The sequence below is a fragment of the Perna viridis genome, chromosome 13 (assembly GCF_037379345.1).
Source record: "Perna viridis isolate PV_CMFRI_1.1 ecotype Kerala chromosome 13, ASM3737934v1, whole genome shotgun sequence".
Lineage (NCBI taxonomy): Eukaryota > Metazoa > Mollusca > Bivalvia > Mytilida > Mytilidae > Perna > Perna viridis.
The window spans coordinates 16900363-16913058 of record NC_142457.1 but is presented as its reverse complement, the minus strand read 5'-3'; the positions used below and the strand labels follow the sequence as shown (position 1 = coordinate 16913058).

The 12696-nt window shown below is 34.8% G+C and overlaps 1 protein-coding gene across 2 annotated transcripts; it reads left to right on the top strand.

Annotated features, from left to right (window-relative positions):
* The first annotated feature begins 3471 nt into the window (after positions 1-3471).
* LOC148599761 (uncharacterized) lies at positions 3472-10651 on the top strand. 2 transcript variants are annotated; one of them, XM_088559156.1, is made up of 2 exons: positions 3472-3605; positions 8431-10651. In XM_088559156.1, the coding sequence occupies exon 2, from the start codon at positions 8774-8776 to the stop codon at positions 10256-10258; it is 1485 nt and encodes a 494-aa protein (XP_088415282.1). In that variant the 5' UTR covers positions 3472-3605; positions 8431-8773; the 3' UTR covers positions 10259-10651. The 2 variants fall into 2 exon arrangements, with proteins under 2 accessions (XP_088415282.1, XP_088415281.1); XM_088559155.1 differs by having other exon boundaries at positions 3476-3621.
* Positions 10652-12696: the final 2045 nt, after the last annotated feature.

The following is a 12696-nucleotide window of genomic DNA, read 5'->3' as shown; positions in this document are numbered from 1 at the left end:
AATGCTATTGTATTCTGATAATATTCTTGAATTGAGTGTTTCCAGATCTTTCTAATTTTTCAGGATCCACTTGAATTAATACCACTACGGGTATCGTGTCGTGGTAGGACTGGAGACCCTCTTTGACAGCTGTGAGTATAGAAGTTTAAAGTTTTGAAAGAGGTTTTGTGGTACATTTTGCAGATCCAGCTATGTAGCGTTGTTTGTATGGATTCTTGGGGAGTAAAAGAATTTGTACATAGACGGTAGATCACAATCATCGTCTTTGGTAGAGAGACCAAAAGAGGATACCTCAGATTTGTGGGGTTTTTTTTCTATGTCTTCTTTTGAGAATGTAGCGGCAGTATAAGTCTTATTGCTGCTATTATTTTCTACGTCTACCTCTGATAAGAAATATTGGATGGAATACGTTTTGCAGACAAAACAGTGTTGATTTGGGCTTTGTCTACTGGTACAAAATATTTGTCATGTATAGTAGACAATGTTTTTTGCTACAAAAGGGTCTGAAAACTAATGTAGGATTGACATTCATTGACCTACTTAAAACTTTCATGCGTTTCCAAATTAAAGACCTCACAGCCTTTACCCACTCTGACAGAGAATCAATGTCGTTTCATCCATTTTCATGCGTAGTCCTCCACGCCATCCATATTTTCCATAAGAACTTTAAAATTATAATTCCAATTTAAGGAGCGTAGTTCACGGTACTTGGGACCTTTAGAAAAGACCTTACGGAGAGGTTCGTGTTCAATGATGTTTAAATATCCCCTAATGACGTGACCGGAAGAACGATATTTGAATGGAGAGTTTTTGCAAGAACAGTCAGGTGGTTAAACCGTGAAGTCCTCAATCTCGAGGTTCTGCAATTTAAAATTTTGGTTGCTATAGGTGAAATATAGGAATATGAAATAATCGGTATTGATTTATTTTTTAAATACGGGAGAATTTTGTTCGTGACGTTTTTGTGATGGAAGATGCTAGAACTTTATTAAAAGTGTCAGGATTTTAACATTTTTATTATTGTTTGCGGAGTTCATCTTCCATTTAAATTATTGTTGGATTATCGCCCTTTTCACGTAGTTTTAGTAAATCGACTAATTTCCCGTAAATGAAATAAAATATATTTCAATGTATGTTATTAGCCGATCAAATAATACAAGCTCTCTGAATCGATGAATTGACACTAACATACCCAAATGCACATTGTTTCCTCGATGCATTATGCTTATAAGTTTTAAACGATTTAATTGGTAGAAAAGGAAGATAAATGAATGGACATGCAAGAGCAGATTCAGAGGACTTGCAAATATTTGGGTCAAAACAAAGCGGGGCTTTCAGTTCAAATTTTTGCTTCTTTTTATTTTGCCAAAATTTTGCAACAAAATTAACTACTAGTAATTCTTTTTTTTTCAAAAAGGGAGCTCCACCATGCACTGGACATGCATGGGTATCTATTGTCAAACAGGAGTGTTAGATGGCCTATTTATTCAAAAACAACGTCTGTAAAGAATACTGAAAACTAATTTAGCTGGCCAATTGTATCATGATCATTATTATAATAGCAAAATCCCGGTAAAATGTATTCTAGTATGTTACAAATACATTTGATTGGACTTTATATATGCATGGCATATGCTGTCCCTTCAAAGCGGCTTTTCCCATGTACCAGGGGCGGACCCAGACACTTGAAAAGGAGGGATGCCAGCCGGGATTCCTCAGAAAATATTTATCATTTTTTTGTCAATTTTTCACATGAAATTTATCAAATTTTCCAAAACAAACTACGGGTTCACCCTTGGTTCCGCGACTGGCCACTATCAGATATGCGGCCGACGGACCCATGACTGAGGCAGATTGGTCAGTCTAGTACAGTACAGGGTGCGACTAGTACATATACATGTAGAAGTCGAATTTCATATTTGACAATTGGAGCAACTCCTGTGGTTGGATGTTTATAGTGATTGAATAATTAGTAAAATGAAAACAATATACACGAAAAACGTCAATTACTTGATTGAAGTCATCACTACAGAAGTTTTATGTTCGTCATCATGAACTCGTGGATCGTTATGGTGTATCCATCTCCACCATGAAAACTGATTTATTCAACGGGTCATAGTTTTCCTTTCCTCGTTTGTCTACCCCGGACTTGACTTTTTATGAGCAACTCGGGCGGGTGTTTCTAGAAAAGCAGAGGCCGCTTACCCTACCGGTGCACCTGGTCCATGCTCCCAGTTTTTAGTGGAGTCCGAGTTGCTCATTTGCTTTTGTTACTTTGTATGTATGATTTAAGTTACTTTATGTTCTTTGTTGTGTATGTCTGTTTTCAATGTCTGGTCTTTGTCCCTGGATTACATTCTTTTGATTACCGCTATAACCTTGGTTCCCTTGATTACTCTTGTATATGTACATATAGACTATACTTATTCATATGTTTTACACATTTAACCCCAAAACGTCAAATTACTATAGTTTGAGAAAGTAAATTCTTTGGTCGGAGCAAATCATAAACTGATTCCAAATTAGTTTAATCAGCAAATCTTAAAACTTCAGTTCAAAACTTTCATACAACATTGAGCAACCATTTAATCATTTAACACCCTTTGTAAATCCATTGAACTATTTTTTAGTTTTTGCAGGTTGTGTATTACATCAAGAATTTTAATGCATTTGATATACGCCCGAATAAAAATCAGGCAGGGGAGACTCGATCTATGCTATGTAATAAGCCAATATCGTATTTTTCCTGAAATCTAACAATAATCAAAGTCTGTTTACCAGTTTATTCGTTAATATCTTTTTAATTGTCTGAATATAGCTGAAATATTGCTGCTCGGACGTTAAACCCCAACAAACAAACAAAATATCTTTTTAGTACATGTAGTTATATTTGACACAAGTCAAGAGGATTTAAAATTAGGGGATGTGGTATGATTACCAATGAGACATACATCCACCATAAAGCCAAGCAGCGAACATGCAATTAAATTTCTACGTTTCAGGAGCAAACTAGAAACTATGAAAAGGTGAAACCGACCCAGAAATGTATAGGGGGCTTCACTCTTGAATCACAACTGAGATTTTATACCGAGTGGGGGCTGTGGAGGCTATATAGCAATTACCTTGTCCCTCCGTCCGTCCGCCACACTCTTCGGTACAGATTTCTCATATTCTATTGGAGGGAATGCTTCGATATTTGGTATTTTGTCTCCCCTTTTCGGGTTCCTCGTTAATCCATTTTCTCTTAACCCTGTGTCTACCTTTCCATTTACGAGCCTGATCTTTAAATCCACCAATACCAAAAGTGCATCCATTTTGCGTTTAGAGAACAATCGAAATTGATCCCAATCAGTTCCGAAGCATTGTTTAAATACAATAGAAATAATTTGAAATGGATATATAGTATTATAGATAAAGTTCCACTCCTTCGATTTCTGTAATACACAACTTGGCAGGAATACTAGTTAAGGTATTACATTACCGGAACCATTCTGATAAATGTTACCGTTAGAGATTTCATTGTTTTATGGAATTACACACAAATATATTAAAAACCTGCTATTTGAAGTATCATTTTAAAGCTTGTGAGGAAAAGATCCGAGAAGGTAAGAGAAGGGGCAGGTAAGATAAGGATTAAATTGTGGTGCTTCATAATAAAGAGCGATGTCAACAATAGTAAATCGATAAGGTTCGGTATTACAATTGTCTCCAGAAGGCAATGCGTTGGCAATTAATGAATTAAATAATATTAAAGGATATTTAAGACTGGAAAAATATGTTTATGTATTGTATGCCCGTACCTTAATTTTAAAGGGATGCGTTTCAGATGTAATTATTAGCGATGCTTTAATTTTATACTTAAAAACCCTACGAAAGTTGGGATGTTTACTTAAGAAAGAATGTATCTGCATCCAGTGCTTCCAAACCAGGATTTCGGGTCTGATAATATGCAGGTGCTTTCTTTTAACCCTATTTTGGAATTCGTAAGTATACATGAACTTGGATTTAGTGTATCTTTAGGTAAACGAGTTTTGGTTGAAGTTTCAAATAATGATAGGTAAATTGATATGACAACACAACCTTCCATTCCTGTATAGTATGCTTCATTGAAAGACTACGTCAAGTCAAATGAAAATCTTACATCGGGCCTGACATTTTAGGTGCGTGTAGTAAATCATCATGAATTGACCAACTCAGCGGATGTTACTAGAAAAGCAGAGAACGCTGGTGCATGCTCCCAATTCTTAGTGGAGCCACGGTTTGTCATTTACTTTTGTTTCTTGATATTTGGATTCCTTCACGCTCTTTGTTGTGTGATCGTGCCTATTTTCCTTGTCTAGTCTTTATCATCGGAAAATATTATTTTGATATATCGCTCAAATCTTGGTTTCCTATTTTAAACCAAATACATCCTTATATAATATCGTGTTTCCTTGAAGAAGACAAAATGTCCCTTTTTTCTGCATCAACTGTTTTAAAAAATCAGTTTTGATCCTTTGTTGGCTAATGACGATATATAGACTGACTTCTTTAAATATTCATTTGAAATGATCCATTCTTTTTCTTCAATTGGAAGTCGTGATTAAGTTCAGGACTCGATCATGAAAGCAAATCATAAAATAAATGAAATACACCTTTTTGCATCATGCATACTCATCTAGCTGTCTTCATTTTTTTTTTTAGTTTGCATTAAAAACCTTTTATCAATGTCACATTTCGAATGTTCCGATATTTATGAATTATCTGATTTAATGCGTTCCATTCATAATTCTGAAAAGTAAGGTCGAACCAGATTGCATGTTTTTATCCCCCTCAAAGGTAAATAAAAGAGGGAATATATTATGTTTTATCCTTTTATGGAAATTTAAATTGCATTTTGTGGGTTATATTTGTAAATGATGTAAATTTTAATCCCTGTATCATAGAGCACGAGGAATTCTAGCTATTTTGGTCCGTTTGTTGAATAAAATCATAATTATTTCTTGCATTTTTTAAATTTAATTTTAGAACATGGCAAATACTTAACAAAAGTGCGTCTTTGGTATAAAACTCTCCATTCAGACTGAATCAAATTCGTCAATATACTTTGCCATCTCTTACATTTTTGAAATATATGTCGCTTTTTTTATTGCTGGACTTCAAAAGACATCGTTTATCTTTGATTTTGTAGACATTTTCATTGGAGTTGACTGCATGATCATATCTTATAAGCAAAACATTTCTTGCTAGCGGCGGTTTCGGGATTTGAACCTCCTTTTGTTGTAAGAAAGTTTCGTCAAACTTGTGAAAAAAAAAAATGCTGAAAATGAGCAAATATGATAGCTTGGATCTCTCTCTTTTTTTTTATTTTTTATCTGCCCCTTGCCTAACTTTGTTTTCTGTATATGGCAGGGATTTAATTTTCTGTTTGTATACAGTGTTTTCTTAAAAGATAAAAGTGACAACTGTGCCATGAGCTTCGGTTCCCCTAAACCTATGATTTACTAGTATCATGATTCTTTTTTTTACCCAGTAGGGGTGCCATTGTTTTAGGGAATTGAACTCCCCTTTTTGGAAAATTTTGTTGAGACCATACAGAAATTAGCAAAAACATAAATTTCACTTTCAAAATTTCTAGAACAACCGTAGCATTCATTCGGTAGTCTCCCTAGTTGAACCTACTAATCATGAACGCGCATTTTCAAAAGCAAAACAAAGTCGTGTTTACATTCAACAAAAGTCCATAGACGTTTCAATTAGTGAAATAGACTTTTAATTACATGACCAATAACCCAATGGCTATTGATTTCAGCACTTCGAATTAATATTTACTTCCACGTTTGACAGGTTCGATTTTAATGTCTATGTTTATATTTGAAAATAGGTATAATATTTTAAGTGATTTTAAGATTTATGAGGATTTGTTTAATAAAAAGCTTTTTATCCCTCATAAACCGTTCCCAATGTGTAAAATGCTATTGAAATTTAAAGAACTGGTCACCATTTCTACTGAACAGGAGATCGTTGCTAGCCAGCATTCAAGCCTCGGTGTGTTTTATGCTCCTTACATGGCTGGCTTTGCCAACAAACCAAAGACGCACTTGGCGACTTTCATATGTACATATTTGTTATTACAAACAACCTTATATACTTACTTATATATTATTCTCTCATATATACTATGTACTTTAGAAGCTTGATTTGACGAGAGTCAAGAAGGTTAAAAAGAAGGGCTTGGAATAAAAGTTCATGTACTTCAGATGACAATCACAGATAAAATTATTTAAATATTAAAAATATATTAAAATTTTAAAAGCGCTTTTTAACGCTGATATTCGATGTATATGGTTTTGAGTATTTCTTGTATATTCCTACGAATTTCGGATGCTGCTGATGAGACTGAATTACGAGTACTCACGGTCACGGACAAAAATTATCTTATATTGATAATTTAGGTCTATGAGTCTGTTTCACATTGTAACTACACCTCAAGTTATAATAAACGTTAAATTAAGCAGTTTCCATGGTAACCATGGAAATCCACCTTTTTCAGAGCTTCGATAGCAACACCCTTTTTTATATTAGAACTGGTCCTTTCATGATCAGTAAACGCCATTTTCATATACTTTTTCACATATTAAACATCTGTGGAATTACTTCTTTACAAAGCCAACACAATATCTGGAATCAGTGATGGAAAGAGCTAGTGATCGAAACAGCAAACAAGGGTGTATATCAGTAGCGAGTCAATTTTTAACAGCTTTCTATGAATTCTTCGCGATCAACTTCCGAAAGGGTGGTTTGATTGCATGTATTAACCGCCGCTAAAAGCTCTCTCGCTATATTTACACGGTCCATACTACTTTAAGTGTAAGCAAATGATCTAATTGTAAACATGACTTGGAATCAATTAGTACAGACTGAAGTAATTGATGTTTCCGGGACCATGTTCGATCGTATGATCGATCCAAACTTAACACAAAAGTAATTTAGATTTCCAATTTCGTACTAAAGTCGTTCTCTAATTTTACATAATGCAAGTCAAGGTCAGAAAGAGCGAACCGGGGTCCACTTTGTTTGGAAAATATTCTTATTTAATTTTTGGCAAAATTTTGTCAAAAATAGAAAATGATCACAGGAAACCCATATGCCTTAAAATTTCTGGAACGGACCCGCCCCTTTTCTCATATAAACTGGATGTTCAGACCACTTTAGGCCCTTGGCATGCCTTTTTAAATCGGTATTACATGTATGTCCAGTGGGTGTCTTTGGGCTGACATTTTCATCCCGGTGGGGTTGTTGTCTTTTTGACATATACACCATACAAATTTTCGTTGTGTTGTTTTAGTTACGATTGTATTTATTTCTTCTTGTACACCCAAGCAAGACGGTCTTGTACTTCAGAACTAATATAATTATCAAATACTTTTTTTTTCAATTAAATTTAAATTCACCAGTTGGCATACATTTTGTATGATTATAGCATCTGACACTACATAAAGCGCACATGTATACATTTGAAAACAGTAGCAGAAAAGAGGTCGTAAGAGCTCGTGCGAGGTCCACATACCCATTTTAGCAAGTTGAAGTATTAGTATGGATTGAGATTTTATCAGCGGATTGAAATTGTGTTTTACAAACATTAAAAACCAAATCAATTAAATATTTGACGTTTGGACTACTAAACATTCACAACTTTAAATGCCTGAACAAAATTAAATTCTTAATGAGAAATTTCTTCATACATTTTAAGCTACTAATTGTATTTAAAATATCTATGCTCTTGATTTTCTGTTTTGTATACTACACAATATACATATCAAATGTCAGATTTCGTTCTGGAGAAGGAATTCATCGAATGGAATTTTGCCATTGAAAGTACCCCCATTAAGAAATTTATTAGCTGATAATATATGCCTACTCGTTTAATAGTACTTAAATTTTGAAATTGAAAGTTTTGGAAACAGCACAGTCATATTTCTATGATAATTATTACAGCTCATGGGTATTTACTTTAATTCGCTACCTAAACTGATGGCATATCCAAGTAACATCAAATGACAATGCCCCATAGCATTGTTTTAGCAGAATCTCAATCATATTTATGAAATAAAGTAATACCATTCGGTTCAGCGACGGATCGGGGAGGGCCCGGGTGTAGGAAGCCCACCCCCCCCCTTTTTGAAAAATTTTGTGGATAATTTCGTTCACATTTTTGGCAAAATGAGCAAACAATTGCTATGAACCTTTTTTTTCTGAAACCCATCAAGAACCTCCCCTTTTTAAAATCTTTGGTCTGCCCCTATTTAGAGAAAAACGAAATTCCTTTCTCATACCTATGTGCTTCAAAAACCAATACTGTGGTTAAAGTTATGCACACAGAACACCTCTATGTAAACATTACAAATCAATTCTTTGTTTTAAATTTAATGGTTTTATTTCAATTTACAGGGTAAAAGAAAGATTGGTAGATACAGTGAAACTACCCACGGAGATTAAGACGAAATCTACACCCCTGAGATTGGCCATTTAATGGCATAAATTGAAAGACTGCGTATTGATTTTATAAATATATAAAACCATTATAGATAGAAATTAATTTTTCAAAGGTTTTTCAATATGCAGTTCTTTCATCTAGAGTAAAATAGTTAATATGTTTAAACTTACGGGAGTATATAGAGAAAATGAAACTATTGGGCTGTTGAAAAGCTTCCAAACAAAGTTTTTGTTAGAATTTATTATCACAGGTTTAACCCAAAGGTCAATGCATAATAAATAAGCTTTAGTAAATAAAATGGATCAGAATTCAATATCCCATATTACGAGCGACCAGTCAAACGTAAGTCCCGTAAGGACGAGAAAAAACGAGAGTAAGAAAGACATAGTTCCAGCTTGTCACTGCAGTGAGACGTATGTGAATGGTTTACCTCAGAAGTTAATTAAATGTCCCGTTTGCTCAACTAACATCGTAGTTTCAATTACTCAAAATGACATAAAACGAACAGACATGGAAAGACCACACATTCCAGCTTTGAGTTTTTCAAACGGGAATTTGTCTTTTTGCAACACCTGCAATGGAAATGAATCCGAAGTGTCTTGTGTTGAATGCGACCAGAATATGTGCTTTGAATGTGCAAGGATTCACTTACGTACGACTGCAACAGTAAGACATCATATCACTGGGATAGTTTCGAAATTGAGTAGCGGATCGAGCACACCAAATAGCCCGCGAAATCAAAATCACTTGACTAATGGGATTTCTGAAAATAATCTGTCGCCTAGGATGCAAGCTATGACATTGAGTTCTCCGACATCTCCAAACAATAACAGAAGACCAGAGCGACGACTTCCTCGACCGTCGCAACTAGCCCAGGAAAACATATATCAAAGAGGAAATTCACCGAGAATTAAAGACGAGAAAACCAAGTTTGATTTTAAGCCGACAACCGTTACGGGTTGGAAACAAAACTTTACGCTCATTAAGAAATTTGACGTCGAAAGTTACGTTCTTTCAATATGTCAGGCCTCGGGAGATCAGTGCTGGATAGCTGAAGCGATGTCTTCCGGTATCCATAAATATAACAGTGAGGGAGAACACATCAAAAGTATCGACACTTTTAACGAGGTAAGAGACATGATCGTGAATAAGGCGACAGGGGATATTTATGTTTCTTGCTTTACTGCTAAGGTGATTAAAGTCGTCAACGACGACGGTGAAGTGGACATATTTGCACAAATTGATATGCATCCCGCAGGAATTGGCGTCACGAGCTACGGTGACATTATCGTCTGCGCAGTTCAAGATTTCAGACGGCGTTACAAGCGAGATCACCGGAATCGTCTGCTGGTATTCTCTCGTGATGGGCATTTGAAGAAGGAAATTGAGCGTGATAGTAACGGGCGAATTTTTAGCTATCCGGAATACATAGACATCAACATTAACGGAGATATATGTGTTTCTGACATTGAGAATGAGTGCGTTACAATTCTTGACGAAAAAGGACGCGTAAAGTGCGTGTACAAGGGGCCACCAAAGGGTACTTTGAACCAAACATTTGATCCAAGAGATTTGAAATGTGACAAAGATGGAAATATTATCGTCTGTGATATCAACAACAATGCGTTACATCTGCTCAATATCTATGGAGAATTTCTGAGATTGCTAGTGTCGGAAAAGGACGAAATTTACTGGCCCGACGTCGTCGGTATTGACCAAAGGAACCATCTGTGGGTGAGAGAATTGTGGCAACACTCTATCAAAGTTTATCAGAATATATGAATTTTGTCATAAAATAGCTCAGCATATATGTATCAGTATTATGCACATTTATAAGCGGATGTTTTTAATTTTTGTTGTTGTTTGGAAGTAATCATGTGGTTTTTAATTATAGTCCGGGGAGTTTTTTTTTATTTGAGGTGGGGGCTTGATAAAAATAAATATAAAATGGGGGACCATCATCTGCAGTAAAAAGTTTAGAACGAGTTGTTCATTTTATCACAAAGTGCGCAATGTAATTAAATAAATATGTTAGAGATCGCCAAGAAAACGGGATAGATGAGCATTAATAAATCTCAAAAACCAGAAGGCTGCTCCTTTCAAACTATTTTTTATCGTATTATTAAATGCAGATGCAAGTTATTGTTCAATAAATTTCGTTGAATTTCACCGTTATGCATAAAATTTCTCTTTATGAAACTATATTTCATCAATACATGATCATAGACAAAATATCACACAAAACTCCTGATCAATATAAAGTTATATAACTGTGATGAATTCTAAATTCATTCGTTGATCGTACATGTATGCAGCTAAACATCTTTTAAAGGGACTATTTTAATTTTTTGTATCGTTGTATTGGTATAATGCTGGTATTTTAGGTTTTCATGGTATAGATTTCTATAATACATTTACAATATTCCGGAAGAATCATATGACTTAAAGTCTGGTCTACAATGAACGTACTATTATACACAAGGTAGATCCAGAAATTTTAAAAAGGGAGGGGTAGAAAAAACTGGATCCCAACCTTCGATCCGCTACCCCCTTTATCACATCTTATAAAAACTGCCATAAATCGTCAGGAAACGATTCTATAATTGCACTGCTGGTCAATTTAGAACAATCGATGACATTTAGTATAAGGACATAAACGACTTCTGACGATTCAGTCCCATTACGACTCTTTTACATCCTGCTAATTCTACCCAATCGATTCATGACGGTTCTTTCTCGTGAAAATATCTGCAATAAAGACTTCAAAAAATCTGACATTCTGAACCGCCAAGGCAACGTTGACAGAACAGCAGAAATGTTAGAACAGATCTTAACTTACTTTATACTCAGTCGACACTAATGTTTTTAGAACTTGTGTGTTTATTGGAACATCTTTTACATTTTTTCAATTTTTACAAGTCCGGCTTAACTTTTCCATTATTTATTGAGACTTTAGTACTCCTCTGTTTAAGAACCAGGCAAATGTGTATACGATGTGGCACATGAAGAGAAAAAAGAAGATTTTATGGCATTACCCAAGCCTTTATACCTCATAACCTCCATCAATGTGTTTATGAAGTATGCCATTGAAATGTACTATGAAAAAATGGCGGCAAATATTTCAGCACTTTTTCACTATATAAGCAGTCACAAAGTATCTCTGTCACAGATGCCTCAGGATGAATTTAAATTGTTTTTCGGTTGTTTTCTAGATGTATTGAAAGAATTTGAGGCATATAACTCCAAATTGAGAATAATGATGTACCACCCATGCATTGCCTGATTCTTACACAGAAAGGTACTTAACAACTGAACAAACTATATGGTAGATAAACAAAACGATGCAGATCGTAACTTGAAACCATACAGGTTACATACAAATACATGTACAAGTTTAACTTTGGTTCCGCTGATTATGCACCTGAATTATGCATGATATATACTTATTTGAAATTTATAAAAGGATGAGACAAAATACTAATGAGGATCAAAGAGGGAATTTTTCACTCCTATGTTAACCTTAGGATATCTACATGTCGCCCAATTAAGCTGTAAGTAAACATGCAATTGGTTGAAAAATAGGGAGCCAGATCGGACATTTCATTTGAATAAGAATGGCGACATTTCTTCTACTGGACCCTGTTTGATTTTCTCACATTCTTCCGGAACACAATGCAGTCTTTCAGTTAGCATAATAAGGCCATAGTTCAGACTATAAACTATTCCATTTCATAACAAAGCCATCAGATGAATTGTTCATTTGATGTATTGCAAATAGACATGTAAATTGAATTTTCTTTATTTTCATACAAAATTTTTCGAGTACAATGTGCTATAGATTAAATTTCCAGAACGATGCATTAACCCTGTGAAGCCAGGTCCATTTATTTTGTATACAGAAAGTTTTGTCGAATGAATATATAAGTATTCATGATATATACTGGCTATAATGTAGACAAGTGGACTTTGGTACCTGAATGTGCGCTTTACATGAGGGTATGAATATTTGATCAATCAGTAAACGACGGCTCAATGTATCAAAAGACTACATGCAGATTAAACTAGTGAAGGAAGACGTATCACTAGTGCTTTTTGGTAAGGAAGCAACGATTTGATTTTTTTTATTTGGAATGAGGATAACATATGAAATAAAAAAAGTCAGGACGATTATGTATGGTTCAAGCAAAATCCAGGATGAACAATTGGGAATATCCAGGGCA

Coding starts and splice junctions, on each gene's coding strand:
- LOC148599761 (XM_088559156.1), top strand. CDS start 8,774: ATGGATCAGAATTCAATATCCCATATTACGAGCGACCAGTCAAACGTA.